We start from the raw sequence: 15,785 nt of genomic DNA on the forward strand, positions 1-15,785 counted from the left end.
GTGTGACGAGCTTGTTCAAGAGAGAGAGAGAGAGAGAGAGAAATGCCTAGGAGAGAGTGAGATACCTTGTTGATTTATTTTGTAGTCTTTTTCTTCAGATTATAATTAGGCAGGGGTAGGTCAATGTGGTTTCACTGCCTCCTCCAGTCCTGCATTGTTGGAGTATTTTGTTTTCATGAAGCAATGTGCTACTGTTGCTGAATTCTTCTCTTTCTCATCTATTTGCTCCATTCATTCATTCATTCATTCTATTCCAGCCACAATAATGCCTACTATATCCTAAGATTTGATGTAGATCAGTAGCAACAAATTTTTTTTCTTCTAAGAGATAGAAAATAATAATTAAAAGATAATATGAAAAAGAAGAGCTAAAGGCTTGTGTCATCTACAACATAATCATATTAGCAGAAACATAATCATATCATAAAAAAAAGAAAATAATTTTTTGACTTGATTTAAATTTTTTTTATAATGATATTTTTTATTGAAAAAACTTTCTTTAAAATTTTTAGTCAAAATTTATACATATATATATATATATTTTAATTTTCAGTATTTATTTTTATTTTTGTATAAATATTGTCACGTGATAATTATTACATATAAAAAAGATCTCTAAATTAATAAAAAATATTCAATGATAAATAAATTAAATTACTCTTCCTATTATTACGCGTAAAACATCAAAGAAACACTATACGATTTGGCACCCTTTGTTATATTGTGCGCCGTATTATTGCGTTCTCTGCTAAATCTCTAATGCCAGAAATTAGAGATTCGGAGAGCAACAATAAATTTAATTACCGTTTGATTGTTTGAACACTTCAAATATCTTCTTAGATATTAAGTTTCACATTTGCGGACCCAACCGCTTAGATAACTGTCGTACCTACAACATCGTCCACGTGGCACCATCTGCATCATAGATCAGAGCCGTCCAAGCAGTTATTCTTTATCATGATACGATTATATCTTTGGCCGTTCGATCAATAAACCATTCATCGGACGGTCCACCGCATCGAGCCAAACCATGGAATCAAAGATCAAACCCATACGGCAGTCGCGCCCGCCATTTGATGACCATATTTCCTCTTTTATCCAAAACATTTGCTTTAAACACAAAGGTTATGCGAGCATAATTCTGACTTTTGGAAACTTATTAGGGGTATATAAGTACATTTGTATGAGGCATCCGCGGCATCCAATCATCGAAATATAAAATTAAATAAAAATAAAAAAGGGGTCGAACGCGAGCTTTTGCCCCTTTCTGGTTCTTTGCCCGCCAAATTACCCGATTTCGATCCAGATCCTGCTTCGATTCTTCCTTTGGATCTGTGAATCGAGGCTGCCTCGGTGCACACTCGTCTTCCTCTCTGGATCGGTACAAATTTCGTCCCGTTTTTCTGCTTGTGATCGGTTGTAGGGTTATGGTTTGCGCGTCTTCTGCTAACCTCAAATTGGTTCTGGATCTGTGGGCCTTTTGCTGCAATGGTTGTTCTGATGTGTCTCCCCTCTTCTGATTTATCTCGATTCGTTCTCATGTGCAGTGTCAAGATCGTTTCTTGGGTTAGGATTTCTATGGGTTCTTGATTCGATCGCTTGCGAACACATATCTCGTATCTTACGTTGTATTAGCTTTGATTTGTGTGCAGTGTTTCCCGTCTTGCAATATTCCTTATCGCTGAATCCCAGGGTCACGATGCATAGATGTTCCACTATTCCTCTGGATTCTTAGGCAAATTGTTGTTATTCTTTGTGTTTCGTCCTATTTTGTTTGAGCTGGGTTTAGTCAATCTTTGAACTGGGGATCAGGCTACTCTTATGTTCGATGAGTGAATGTTTCCCTGGAAGTATTGTTTGATCGGCTCTGCTACAAATGTGGAACCTTTGAGATACCAGAATCTATTTTGCTTTGTCCATTGGTCCAGGGCCCACATGTTCTTTTTCCTTGGCATACTCTAATAACAATAGCTTGTAAAGCTAAATTCTCACTTGGTTGCTTTCATTTACGCTTTAAACTTATTGATTCTTATTCATGCAAGTTGTCTAATATTATTTCACTGTGACTTGCTTTGGTTGATTTTACCTGTCTTTCATACTTAATATATTACATCGCTTATATGATAGAGCATTTCAACTTGCATCAGTCTGATGCTGGAATTAGTAGTTCTTAGTCTCATTCAGTTTACAATCTTTAATCTGAGAAAGAAGGAAGATTTAGCAGAAAAGAGCATGTTAATTATGCATGGCTGGGGTTTCATAACGTAACCCATGTCAATATCAACACTGAAGTAACAAGAAACTACAAAAGCCTTATAAAATACCAAAGAATAAGATCGAAAAATATTCAAAAGTTGAAATAATCTAGAACATACCATGAGCCAATTCAAATTCTTGATGTAAAAATAGCCTACAGGGCATCAAGATCCTGTGGCAGATGACTCTTTATCCAACAAGCTGGTCTTGTTTTTCTTGACTGTCATTTTTTAGTTTAATGCTTCAATATGCTCAAAACTAGTAACTACCATCACTAACTGAAAAATGCAAGACCAGTACATGAATGAGGAGTACTGAGTTTATTTCTGAGCTTAATTAGAGTGCCGCAATTTTGACTCATTTGCTGCTTTGAGGAGCCAAATTATTGGAAATTTTACAGTTAGATTCATAGGAATAAAATTATTAATGGTTCAAGGTGCATTAGGCAACAGGGCTCTTGGACCTAGGTGCAAGGCATGAATTGAGGTACAAAGTTGTTTTGAAGCAAGACTCAGAACATGAGTATTCATGATAAGTGATTCTTAGGATTAAATAATATAGAAGTAGATTTGATCATCATTTAGTAATATCTAATAATTAAAAATTTTTAATGGCACATTAGCTGAAAGACCAGAATGTTACATAAACATAGAGATACTAATGTAGCTGTTGAAAAGAAGAAGAAAGCAGCAGAAATAGAAAACATAGGAATTGGAGGAAAGCTAAGCATCAATTAAGAATGAAAGAAAGAAAAGAGATGATGTGAAAAACTAATATGCCAAACCACTTGCTTTGTTTATTTTATTTTTCAATTAAAGAAAACCTCCTTTATGACCATTATATTTTGTTAAAGAACTTTATAACCATTATATTTTGGGTGATTTCCCTAGAAAATACCCACATTTTGAGTATTTACCAAACAGTACCCCATCTTTTAGTTTTTCTCAAATAGACCACTCATTCAAAAAAAGCCCAAATTGTTCCTCAAAAATTTTTCAGCCTATTATAGTGTTTTGACATGTTACAATGTTTTGCCCACCACAATAAAAACACTGTAAAGTCTACTTAAAATACTGTAAATGAGCCAAATGGAATCAAAACACACTAGAAGCCATTTGATATATCATATTATGATTCAAATAGGTATTCCTTATTGTTTAGAAACAACGTCATCCAAATAGAAATCAAAAGTTGGCTTACAGTGTTTTGGCCACCAGAGTAAAAACACTGTAAAACCTATTTAAAAACATTATAAATGATCAAAATAGACTCCTAACCTCGACCAAATCAATTACAAGCCTGAAAATATGATATCGTAATGGTCTATGAGCAATAACAACCAAAGAGATACAGTATGCTGTCACTTACAGTATTTTTCATCAGCATTTTCAGTACCTCAATAAAAACACTGTAAATGCTATTGAAAAATATTGTAAACGAGCTAAATGAAATGCAGTAGCAATTAAAAATTGGTAAAACAATGGGTGGAAAATTTTGAGGGGTATTTTAGGTACTTTCAAATTCAGAGTGCTATTTGAAAAAAAAAACAAAATGGGGTGTCAATTGGGAAATATCCAAAATGTGGGAATTTTCTTGGGAAATCATAGTTATATTTTCTCAGAGAAGTGATCTGTCATAATCTTTATAAAGAAAATTAATTCCATCACTTGCATTTCATGGATACCATAGGGAGTAATAAAATCAAAATAACATTAGGTCTTGCCTTTTAGGCACAGGTGTTCCGAAAAAAAGGTCATAACTATGAGCTTTAGTTACTGTGGGACTCAATATTTATCTCACTGAATTTCATGCAGGGTTGGTGATGGGTTAAGCCCATGCTTGTCCATATGAAAGCCTTTCCTACCCATTTGCTTTAGCAGGCTTGGCCTGATTTGAGACCAAGTCAAAAAGCAGTAGTCCTAGCTGGCATGTGTCATACAATAAAAGGCCCATGCCCAATCTGGCCAAGTGACTCAAAAATTAAAACAAGACATACATTTCATCAGCCCAATGAATAAACACTACTACAGGAACAATGCTATTGCTCTCCTATGTTGTTCCGCCCCATGCAACCACAGATGATGGCAAGTGTGGCATGTGCCACCATGACTCACCATTTTCCATGTTTTCCCTCTCCTTTATGTTCCATCATTGTTTGCTCCAACAAAAATAGTGATAAACAATCTCCCAGCACCATTCAGGGAGGAAGCAGAGCTGATGGCACTCTCCTTCCTTGTGGTGTGGTAGGTTGTGGACAAAAGCACCATGGTGGGATAATCAGCAAGGTTGGCAACTTTGTAATGTGATCAACAGGAAGGCAGTTGAGGAACTCGAAGGAGAAGTTGAGGACACCCTTTTGCACTTGTCAGGACAAGGCCTGTGGACTTGAATTGATAGCTGATGAACTAGGTTGCAAAGGAGGAGGGGGAATGGTTTTGCTGTTGTCTTCAGCATTGAGTTCATTGAGGATGATGTGGACCTTGCCAACACAGCAGTTGTCAAGGGCATGCTTGTAGCAATGGACACGAAGAATAAGGAAGGTGGTGGTGGTGAGTTACAGCAGGGTTGGAGAACCAGAGGACGACACTCGAAGCAGACCGCTAGTGCTTTGGGAGCAAGGCTCATTATAGATGATGGAGGTGATGGCATAAACTTCCATCCTGGACGTTTATGCCAACTCAGTCGGACTGGTATCTATGGGTAGATACCAATTTACATATTGGTAGATAACAGGGTCAGGATAATGAAATTTGCTATTTGTCTGATTTGCATGTTAGGCTAGGGCTCTTAACTTGGTATGTTGCCCAAATTTAACAATTATCATACAGGTTATGAGTTGCAGTATCAATTACTACAAACATGATTTTTTTCAAGTGTCTTTGGTGAACCAGGATATGCTGCCAACTTTAATCTAAGCAATGAATTGATTCATCATCTCCATCATTTTCTGTGCCTACATTATATCTATGGACATGCGGGAAGCATGTGCATCAGTGATTTTTGGTCTCTCTTTCCATCCACCTTCCCTGCCTTCTCTTTCTCATTTTCACTAGCTAGCTCTTGCTTACATGCCTTGTATGCCTGGTGTTCAACTTTTAAAGTTTTGTGGGTTATCTACTTGTCTTGTTATATAAAATAATTACCTTCTGTTTAAAAAAAAAAGAGTGTACTCAGTGCATGAGGCTACTGCCAACACGGGTTTGAGGAGGGTCAATGTATACAGATTTACCTTTAAATATTTAAAGAGGTTGTTTCCGTGATTCGGACCCTGGTCGTTTAAGTCACAAAGGAACAATCTTACCATTGTACCAAGGCCCATCCTTTATCAGTCGTGGAAAAATTATCCTTCTGGATATCTTTCATTTATTATTGTTTCTCCAATATAACTTTTTGTCTTGTTAGAATTGCAGGTCAAACATGTTTTTTAAGCATAATGAACAGAATTTGGTTGATGATAAGGCCAGCCAACTTGCTAATGAGCAACTCCAAGAATTGGATTGTGATGGCCACCTTGCGTCAGCTGATGGGATTTCTTCATCAAGGGCTATCTCCGAGGAATCTCCATCTTCTGGTCATAAAATTTTCACTTTTACTTGCATGTCATAGAGAGTAATTTTCTTGGTATAGCTCTCTCAACTTAATCTGATTTACAGATCGACTGCTGGATATCTTGGACAGCCAAGCGGATATGAAAGATGTGGCTCATCTTGCGTCCAAGACAAGTTTCCCTAGCATTCATGGTAATAGTTGCTTGTTACCAGTGATGAGCATCATCACTGATAGGGTTTTGTCAGAGCAAAGCAAACGCCCTTTCTCTGATGATGAAGTATACCTACTTGCATGCAAGCGCCTAAAGCAAGTGGACAAGAATGTTTATTTGGATTCATATGCAGAAGTCCAGTTTAGAGAATCTCTGACACCATCTTCAGGTAGTTTTAGTACATTTATGACTTCCATCTTTTAATCTAGTAACACTCTTAAGATTTGGGGGAGGGGAAAGGTTTATAACTTATTCCGTAACTGTAGGCTTAGTTGTTCCCAATGACCATCTGAAGAACAGTGATGCATCTCGTCATGTAGATCATTTTAATAAGGGAACTGGTAGAAACCAGTTTATATCCAATCCTGATGATGAAGAGGCAGTTTTGGGATCACCAGTTGGCTTAGATTCCCTTTCTAGTTATTATGAAAATTACCACCACACAATTGGGCTATGTCAAGCAGACGAGTTCTTGTCACCTGCTTTTGATTACTTTCCTCGAAAACCTGTTGCTATTGGAGCAAATCATCAAGCTGATGTTCCAGAGTGGAGTTCACATAGTTGTAAGAAAATTGGTGACTGTGGTCATTGTGCTTCTCCATTGGTCTATTCAACTGTTTGTCATTTAGTAAACGAAGATGACAGTGAAAAATGGATTCATTCTTGTATCATTCCAATGCCAGAGTCCTCTTTGTTGGCATCAGAAATTAGAGATGTGCTTCATAAAACTGACTGTAGCTGTCTGGATGAGGGTTCAGTCAGATGCATAAGCCAGCATGTAAAGGAAGCAAGAGAAAAGCTTAAGAAATTTTTGGGACAGGACATGTTTGAACGATTGGGTTTATGTGACATGGGAGAGGATGTAGCTTGTAAATGGACCATAGAGGAGGAGCATTTGTTTCAAGAAGTTGTCCTATCAAATCCTGAATCACTCGGTAAGAACTTCTGGGATGTGTTGCCTTATTTCTTTCCTGCTCGGAGTAGCAAAGAGCTAGTCAGTTACTATTTCAATGTATTCATGCTTCGGAAGAGGGCCGAACAGAACAGGTTAGATCCATCGAATGTTGATAGTGATGATGATGAATGGCAAGGAAGTGATGATGATGAGTTTGCAGCTGAAGAGGAAAACGAAGAGGATTCTATTGTAGAGTCTGTTGCAGATGCAGATGCTGCTACCTGTAACCGAGCTGATCACGAGGATATCAAGATGAATGAAGATCATGAGGGTGGAGATGAGCTTGATGAACATGCCATTGTTGGGGAGAATGAAGGAGCTTCTTGTGTTGTTTCTGAAGGCTACAATATTGATAAGCCAAACTTTGTGCCTCCAAAAGAACCTATGGACAAGAATTTGCAGAATTCTGTGGTGGAGCAAGATGTTCAAGATGAATCATGTACGTCCTATGAGGATCAGCACGGTGCAGATTCCTGTGGTCTCACGGAGACTGTGGATGTGCAGCATTGTCTGATTGATGGACTATGAGAACTTGCAGGAGTAATAAAAAATGATGACTCAAGTGATATATGTTGAATCAAGGGTTCTTCAATGGCCATTGCCACAAAATCATGGGGCGCCAATTTTACTTGAGGTGCAGGAAAAGATGATATTTTGTCATGTAAACCATTGATTAGGATGTTGGCAAGGAGGTTTGGTAGAATGATGAAAATGGTAGTCAGGATCTTAACCAGTCACGATAATTGCAATAAACATTGTTCTCCCTTGCCATGCATATCAAACACATGATTAGGTATTTTAATTTTCTGAAGTTGTTGTCCTCTGTTTAGGCATGCGGGTGGATCTAAAGGCACGCGGAACTTCCTTTGTACATTATGGAAGATCAGCAATCACAACTTCTGTAAAGTAAGTTTTCTCAGATGAGTTTGGTCGAGGTTCCATGGAGTACTAAAAGGTTTCTCTCATGGACTACTAACGTCCACTATGAGTTGGACAATCCTTTTTGGTAGGCCCTCCTCCTCTTCTTTTTCTTATGATGATGAAATGTTCCAGAGGGAAACAAGTTGTGTAGAACCTCCCAGAATTAAGCATATGAGGTTTGTCACCGGGAACCCATTTCTTCTTATGTATTAGTCTTAATCTGGCTTCTTGTTTTGTGCATGTTGGTTACCAATAGTACAAGATTTTAGCGACGGTCCAATGTTGGGTTTCTGGTTCGTTCAGGGCGCAAATATCATTTGCTATTGAGCAATGGGCAGTTCATTGCTCTCCTGTAAGTAAGTTTTGACTTCAATGACTGGTTTGGACTTCAGATAGATTTCTTGTCAAAACATGTGTCAGTACAAAGGCAAAGATGGATGGGATTTTGATATGTATGGCCTAACCTTGGTGCCTTGTCAGGCTCAGGGGAAGGCCATGAGTTCAGTTATTGCTACATGGTAGAGGAATTATTACATGCACCACCTTCTTCTTAGTGGAGCAGCTACCTCCAAAACACCAATGATAATTTAACATGTTCATATGATGCTATCATTCCAAGATGATTATTGTAGCATCATGGGCTGTTCCTCCCATGTTTTACTTCATGCTGTACATGATGTCATTAGCATTAAACTCGGTGCAAACTCTAAGCATCCAGAGGGGCATTAAACCATGCTCCAAGAGGAATAAACTCATAGAAAGAGAGAGAAATGTGTAGATGTGATTTGATGCCATGCCCAATCATATCTCTAATATGTTATTGGAATTAGGTCACAAAGTTTCCCAACATTGGCACCTTCACGCCGTATACCTTGTTCCGATCGTGGGAGCATGAATGTATCTTGTTTGTCCAATTTGCTTGCTTGCTTGCTTGCTGTTCTTCTTCGAAGCCACCAACCAAGTTAGACTCTAAGTAAACCTTGCAAGCTTCATAACAGAAAGAAAGAAAGATAGATGATGTTGCCGTGACTTTCAGCAAAGCAAACTGCACTCTTTGGAACGTAGCGGCTGCAGGCAATAATTAAATTCCTCCTCCTTTTTGGATCAATGGAGTTGCTCGATCCACAGAAAACTAAACACACCATCTATCTCTGCAGTACTACCTCATCAGACAGATTCCCATCCATATTCTTTCTTTACTGTTCTATCTTTGAATGATCTGGTGATCAGCAAGCACTTGCGATCTTTTTATTCAGTAGAATGGAGTGGGAAATGAATTCACTTTCCCCAGTCAAAAACCATGCATTTGACTTTTCATCAGAACCTCATGACACCCAAGTCGTTGCAGTGACTAGGGTCAACGTATATATATAAACCTGCAGGCGCAATGTCATAAAGGAAAACGTTTTTCGTATTCAGCCATAAGGCGGCTTCGATTCATAACTATGTTCAAACAGCTCCTTCTATTATTTTTTATCCATTTTAAAAATAACAATCCGTGAAAATAGATGCTTAGACAGCAGTAACCGTGCTTGCCTTTCCATACCAACATACTTTTCTTCTCTTAGAAAGTTTGGACTTTGCTGTCTCATCAACCAAATCCCAACTTGGCATATAGTCAACAATGGCGGCGGCCCGTCTTGGAGGTGTTTTTGGATAGTCAAACTGGAATACTAGTCCGGTGCAAAAGTACAGACCAAATCAAGGTAAGCACGCAACATGTGAAGCGACCATTGGCACACCTTGCTGGTTTTGTCATAGCTTTTTAAGTTGGGCTGAAACTTCACAAAAGAATATATGAATAATACAGCAGCAAGATGGGAAGAAGGAGCACAAGTTAGCTGAGTGAAGAAAGGTATAATAAATGTAGCAGTAAGGGAGGAAGATGTTGCCCGTAATAAGCTGGGCTTGAGCTTCTGAAAAGGAAGAGAGGAGGAAGGACCAGCATTCCTCCCTGCTTCGGGGTGAGAAGAAGCTTATATTTTATGCACACTTCTTCTTACTCGATTCTGATAACCCAAGGTTTAGATGATCACATCATCGAGAAGAGAGAGAATAAGAACCTTGCAAGAACAGCCTCGTGCAGCAACATCTCATTTGTTTATTGTTAGCGTCAATCAAGCCATCCTTCTCTTCTTTTGATGATAGTAGCAGGGACATGTCCGAAGACGAAGTGAGCTTCTCTGGCTGTCTCCTCCTCGTGCTCTCCTTAATTCTCATCACAGGTACACCTCTCTGGCTTCTCTCCTCCTCCTCCCTCCCGCTGTTCTCTCTCGTCTTCTTTTTAGATGTTTGATGCAAAAGCTCAAAGACCTTTTCGTGGCTTCTCAGTGTTCCATCCATGACAGAATTGCCTGCTCATAGTCTGATACCATCCATTTTTCGAAGCTTCTTTCTGCTGTACTGTCTCAGATCTTCCCAAAAAGAAGCATTCATCTCACAGAGTGGTTTTACCGAGCAGGTCGAGCAATCGCCGGTGCGACCGACAGGGAGGTGCTGCTCGCTCTGAAAGACTACCTCGAAGCCAACAACCCCATCTACCGAGGCGCATATGCTCGGTGGAATGCGTCCGACTCTTCCCCTTGTAATTGGCCCGGCATCACCTGCACCGGCGCCGGCCGCGTCAATGGCGTTTATCTTGCAGAGTCCAACATATCTAGTGAAATCTTCTCCAACTTCTCGCTGCTCACGGAGCTCACCCACCTTGACCTCTCTGCCAACGCCATCGGCGGCTTCGTTCCCGCCGACCTCAACAGGTGCAGCAGACTCGAGTACCTAAACCTCTCCAGCAACATCATCGGTGGGGAGCTCAACTTGACCGGCCTCACCAATCTGGTGACGCTCGACCTCACGCGCAACCGCTTCAATGGCAGCATCCGTGCCAACTTCCCCGCTATGTGCGCCAATCTGGTTAGCTTGAACATTTCGACAAATAGCTTCGGGGGCGACATCACCGGGTGCTTCGACCAGTGCCCCAAACTCAAGTACCTCGACCTGAGCTCCAACCACTTCGTCGGAGGCATATGGCCAGGCTTCCCGAGCCTCCGGCAACTCTTGATCTCCGAGAACAGCTTCACCGGAGAGTTTCTGCCGAGCACATTTGCCTCCGGCTGCGACCTCGAAAGCTTGGACCTTTCCAGGAACAGCTTCTCCGGCACGTTCCCCAGCTCGATCGCCAATTGCTCGAAGCTAACATCTCTCAACCTGTGGGGCAACGCGTTCACCGGAGCGGTTCCCTCCGGTATTGGTTCGCTTTCGGAACTCAGCGCGCTCAACCTGGGGAATAACTCGTTCGACCGGAATATACCTGAGGAGCTGCTGAACTGCTCCAAGTTGGTGTTTCTTGACTTCAGCAACAATACCTTCGGCGGCGACATCCAAGAAATCTTCGGCCGGTTCGTGACGCTCAACTATCTAATCCTTCATGGGAATCAGTACACCGGAGGCATTCTATCATCGGGAATTCTCAAGCTTCGAAGTCTCATGAGATTGGACTTGAGCAGGAACAGGTTTTCCGGCAATCTCCCGGTCGAGATCACGACGATGCCGAAGCTAAAGATGTTGATTCTTGCCTATGATGGGTTCTCCGGCTGCATTCCGCCGGAGTTCGGCAGAATGGCCGGGCTTCAGTTGCTGGATCTTTCGTACAACAAGCTCACTGGCTCGATCCCTCCAGCGATCGGAAACTTGACATCGCTCCTGTGGCTGATGCTCGCCAGCAATGATCTTACCGGCGAGATCCCGCCGGAGATCGGCAACTGCAGCAGCTTGCTGTGGTTGAACCTTGCCAATAACCAGCTTTCCGGCGGGATCCCGCCGGAGATATCGGCGATCGGGAGGAATCCGGCCCCGACGTTCGAGGCCAATCGCCGTGAGATCCGCGGTGTCGCCCCCGGATCCGGCGATTGCCTCACCATGAAGCGATGGATACCCGCGAGCTACCCGCCGTTCAACTTCATCTACACGCAGATGACGAGGCAGAGCTGCCGAACTACTTGGGACCGCCTCCTGAAGGGCTACGGGATCTTCCCGATCTGCTCCAACTCCTCGTCGCAAGTCCGATCCCTAGCGATCTCCGGCTACCTCCAGCTCTCCGGCAACCGGCTCTCGGGCGCGATACCACCGGAGATCGGCCGGATGAGGAACCTCAGCCTGATCCATCTCGACGCCAACCACCTTTCCGGTCGCCTCCCGCCGGAGATCGGCGGGCTCCCGCTTGTCATCCTCAACGTCTCCGACAACCGTCTGTCCGGCGAGATCCCGATGGAGATCGGCGGCCTGCGATGCCTCTCGAGCCTCGACCTCTCCAGGAACAACTTTTCCGGCGAGCTTCCACCGAGCCTGAGTGGCCTCTCCGAGCTCAACAAATTCAACGTGTCCTACAACCCCCTCGTCTTCGGCACGGTGCCGGTCACCGGTCAGATCGCCACCTTCGACCGCGACAGCTTCTTGGGAGACCCCCTCATCGGCTTCCCCTCCTTGTCGGGCCGCGGTGCTCCGCCGCCATCCGGGGACGGCGGTGCATCCGGCGGGCACGGGCGGTGGACGACGGTGGCGTTCTGGGTGCTCATCGCGCTCACCTCGATCTTCGTCGCGTGCGGTGCTCTCTCCTTTGCGGTCTTCCGTCTCCGGGGGACCCACTCCGCGGTGGACCCCGACCCGGAGGAGCTGCTATCGGACGGCGTTAAGCGTCGGAGCGACGCGGCGATGTCGGTCTACTCCTCGTCGTCGGATGGAGTGGGGGTGAGGGTGTTCCGGCTGGACAACGGGGAGGCAGAGTTGGCGTTCACGTACGGCGACATCTTGGCAGCGACGGGAAACTTCGACGAGAGGAGTGTGGTGGGGCGGGGCGGGTGCGGGGTAGTGTACGGGGGGGTGCTGCAGGACGGCCGGTGCGTGGCGGTGAAGAAGATGCAGCGGCGGAGGGGGAAGGGCGAGATGAGGGAGGGGGAGGACGCGGGGGAGCGGGAGTTCCAGGCGGAGATGGAGGTGATGGCAGGCGCGCGGGGCCGGGGCCACCCCAACCTGGTGAGGCTGTATGGTTGGTGCCTGGCGGGGGAGGCGGCGGTGCTGGTCTACGAGTACATGGAGGGGGGCAGCCTGGAGGAGGTGATCGAGGACTGGGGGCGGTTCGGGTGGCAGCGGCGGCTCGGGGCAGCGACGGGGGTGGCGCGGGCGCTGGCGTTCCTCCACCACGAGTGCGTCCCCGCGGTGGTGCACCGGGACGTGAAGGCCAGCAACGTGATGCTGGACGCGTGGGGACGGGCGCGGGTGACGGACTTCGGCCTGGCCCGCTCCGTGGGGGCCGGGGAGAGCCACGTCAGCACAGTTGTGGCCGGTACGGTAGGGTACGTGGCGCCGGAGTACGGGCAGACGTGGAGGGCGACGACGCGAGGCGACGTGTACAGCTACGGGGTGCTGGCCATGGAGATGGCCACGGGGCGCCGGGCGATAGACGGCGGGGAGGAGTGCCTGGTGGAGCTGGTGAGGCGGGCGGCGGAGGCCGAGGGGGGGCTGCGGGGGGGGGAGGAAGAGGGCGCGGCGGAGATGCTGGCCCTGCTGACGGTGGGGCTGAGGTGCACGGCGGATGCGCCGCACGCGAGGCCGGGCATGATGGAGGTGCTGGCCGAGCTGCTGAGCATAGCTGACAGGAACGGCGGCGCAAGCGAGACCAACACTCCTTGTTGGTCTCAGCAGAGCCGCAGCACATCTCCTTCCTCCGTGCAGAGCTACTGGGAAGGATATTTTTGACAATTACCAAGCAGTTGTGGTTATGAAAAAGTTCTTTCTCCTCTTCGGAATGATCGGTGTACAGACAATACACGCACTGCACCACATCAAAATTGAAATGATTAGCGTCCTTATACAACGTATGGTTATGAAATCATTCTTCTGTTTGAACGAAGCCAAGAAGAACGGCCTGCTGCTCCACGTCGCCGTTTGCACACGAAGAGTTCCTCAACGTCAAGTGCGGTCACGTGAGCACAGGGCCATCTCGCCGACACGTGACTGGTAATTATGGCCCATGATGAGGTTTATTTGTGGAATAAGGTCATAATCGGTGAATCCGGAATCTTTTTATTATTTATAATTTTTATATTATGTGTATTTTATAATATTTTAAATAATTTTTTATAACAAGTCAACTTTAATATCTTTTCTCTTTTTCTTTTTTTATAATATTTTATCTTGATACCATTTTCTTTCTCCTCTTTAGAAGATGGTATCAAGAAAATAACGAGAGAGATCGATGACAATAACGTAAGTAGGGAGCACGCTACGGTGATCGGCAATTGCCTTGGTAGTTAACAATAATAATATTGAAACTATAAATGATAAAATAATATTTTATTTTTTTTATGAATTATCAATTAGAAGTGACTGTCAATAATAAAAGAAGAAAAATGTATGAATAGTAAATTTCATCCGGAAATGATGGACGCGTGTCATCTTGGGCTAGGAATCTGTCTTGGACAACGAATTCGACACGAACCTTTGGACTCAATTATGTTTATACTATTTATCAAAAGTAAATTATTATTTTTTAATATAAACAATCGAAATCCTCGCCTCTCGCTACTTGCCGTGGGGTATACTATATCGACACCGTATCTTCCCATGAGTTGAAAAGTGACAACGGCAAATCTCAAACCCTAGCCCTATTCTCCCATATAAAAAAATTATTATAAAAATATTTTATATTTGGATTAAAATAAAATATCATACATGTATGATAATGAAACTTGAAATTGAAACTTGAAGATGATACATGTTTGACAAATGCAAGATACTACAGAAATTTGGTTGGAGGTTTAATTTATCTAACTCATATTCAACTAGATATTTCCTTCTCTGTTGGTATAGTATCTAGGTTTATGTATAGTCTAAGCAAATCTCATCTCGAAGCTGTTAAAAGAATTCTACGTTATATTGTTGAAACTATAGATTATGATATTTGGTATTCTCATAATTTTAAATATAAATTATTTGGTTTCAGGTGATTAGGCTAGAGCTTTAGATGATAGAAAGAGTACTTCAGGTAATATTTTTAGTCTCGGGTCAAGAGCTATATCTTAGAGTTCAAAAAGCAAACAATAACTATGTTATCAACATTAGAAGCAGAATATGTAGTCATAACATCAGCAGCTTGTCAAGCAATATGGCTTAGAAGACTTCTAGAAGATCTTTATCAAGAACAAAAAGAAGCAACGAAAATATTTTGTGACAATAAAACCACAATTGCAATGATGAAGAATCCAACATTTCATAGAAGAACGAAGCATATAGAGATACGCTATCATTTCATTCGGGATCCTGTAGCAAATAGAGCCATAGCAATGAAGTATTGTGAAATAGACGAATAAGTTACAAATATCCTCACCAAGTTACTTCCAATTTGAAAGCATATCGCAAATTAGTGTATATAACTATGAATCAAGGGGGAGTGTTAAGAATTGATTCATAGTAGTTATCTAGGTAGTTACCATATTCTAGGTAGTTATAAGCATATTCTAAGTAGTGGCCTATGATTTAGAAGTTATAAGGTAGTTCCTACACCTAACTCAATCATGAATGACATGACGGAGTTACCACTAGATCTTATAAATAGGACCATAGTTCATAGAGCAAGATAAAGTATGTGCACTTGGGAATATCTTATAAGTGTTCTATCTTTCCTCTTGTTTAAATACTACATTAGTTTTCTTGATCAAAAGGATTCTTTTTAATTACATTTGTTTTTATCATTTCCTTACTCTCTATGCTCAACGATGACAACCCGCCAAACAAATATTAGTAGCATGTCATGGTTCCACAAAGTGTTGCTATCGAAGATAGTAGCATGTCATGGTTCTACTATGTTACAATGTTTGCAAGCAGGCGAGGAGCATAGAA

The 15,785-nt window shown here is 42.9% G+C and overlaps 2 protein-coding genes across 3 annotated transcripts; both read left to right on the forward strand.

The window, feature by feature from the left end:
* Positions 1 to 1,233: 1,233 nt before the first annotated feature.
* LOC135676743 (uncharacterized) lies at positions 1,234 to 8,343 on the forward strand. 2 transcript variants are annotated; one of them, XM_065188255.1, is made up of 4 exons: positions 1,234 to 1,381; positions 5,659 to 5,827; positions 5,910 to 6,185; positions 6,283 to 8,343. In XM_065188255.1, the coding sequence occupies exons 2-4, from the start codon at positions 5,674 to 5,676 to the stop codon at positions 7,497 to 7,499; spliced, it is 1,647 nt and encodes a 548-aa protein (XP_065044327.1). In that variant the 5' UTR covers positions 1,234 to 1,381; positions 5,659 to 5,673; the 3' UTR covers positions 7,500 to 8,343. The 2 variants fall into 2 exon arrangements, with proteins under 2 accessions (XP_065044327.1, XP_065044326.1); XM_065188254.1 differs by having other exon boundaries at positions 5,667 to 5,827.
* A 1,066-nt stretch (positions 8,344 to 9,409) lies between these two features.
* LOC103988978 (probable LRR receptor-like serine/threonine-protein kinase At1g74360) lies at positions 9,410 to 13,673 on the forward strand. The gene is made up of 2 exons (XM_009407683.3): positions 9,410 to 10,117; positions 10,354 to 13,673. Exons 1-2 carry the CDS (start codon positions 10,051 to 10,053, stop codon positions 13,641 to 13,643), a joined length of 3,357 nt encoding a protein of 1,118 aa, XP_009405958.3. The 5' UTR covers positions 9,410 to 10,050; the 3' UTR covers positions 13,644 to 13,673.
* The last annotated feature ends 2,112 nt before the right edge of the window (positions 13,674 to 15,785 follow it).

Source organism: Musa acuminata, chromosome BXJ1-6 (assembly GCF_036884655.1).
Source record: "Musa acuminata AAA Group cultivar baxijiao chromosome BXJ1-6, Cavendish_Baxijiao_AAA, whole genome shotgun sequence".
NCBI lineage: Eukaryota > Viridiplantae > Streptophyta > Magnoliopsida > Zingiberales > Musaceae > Musa > Musa acuminata.

What these genes read in the sequence shown, in the direction of transcription:
- LOC135676743 (XM_065188255.1), top strand. Translation starts at nt 5,674, where the DNA reads ATGTTTTTTAAGCATAATGAACAGAATTTGGTTGATGATAAGGCCAGC. An exon ending in CGAGGAATCTCCATCTTCTG is followed by an intron (nt 5,828 to 5,909) that starts GTCATAAAATTT and finishes TCTGATTTACAG; the next exon opens with ATCGACTGCTGGATATCTTG. An exon ending in ATCTCTGACACCATCTTCAG is followed by an intron (nt 6,186 to 6,282) that starts GTAGTTTTAGTA and finishes CCGTAACTGTAG; the next exon opens with GCTTAGTTGTTCCCAATGAC.
- LOC103988978 (XM_009407683.3), top strand. Translation starts at nt 10,051, where the DNA reads ATGTCCGAAGACGAAGTGAGCTTCTCTGGCTGTCTCCTCCTCGTGCTC. An exon ending in CTCCTTAATTCTCATCACAG is followed by an intron (nt 10,118 to 10,353) that starts GTACACCTCTCT and finishes TTTACCGAGCAG; the next exon opens with GTCGAGCAATCGCCGGTGCG.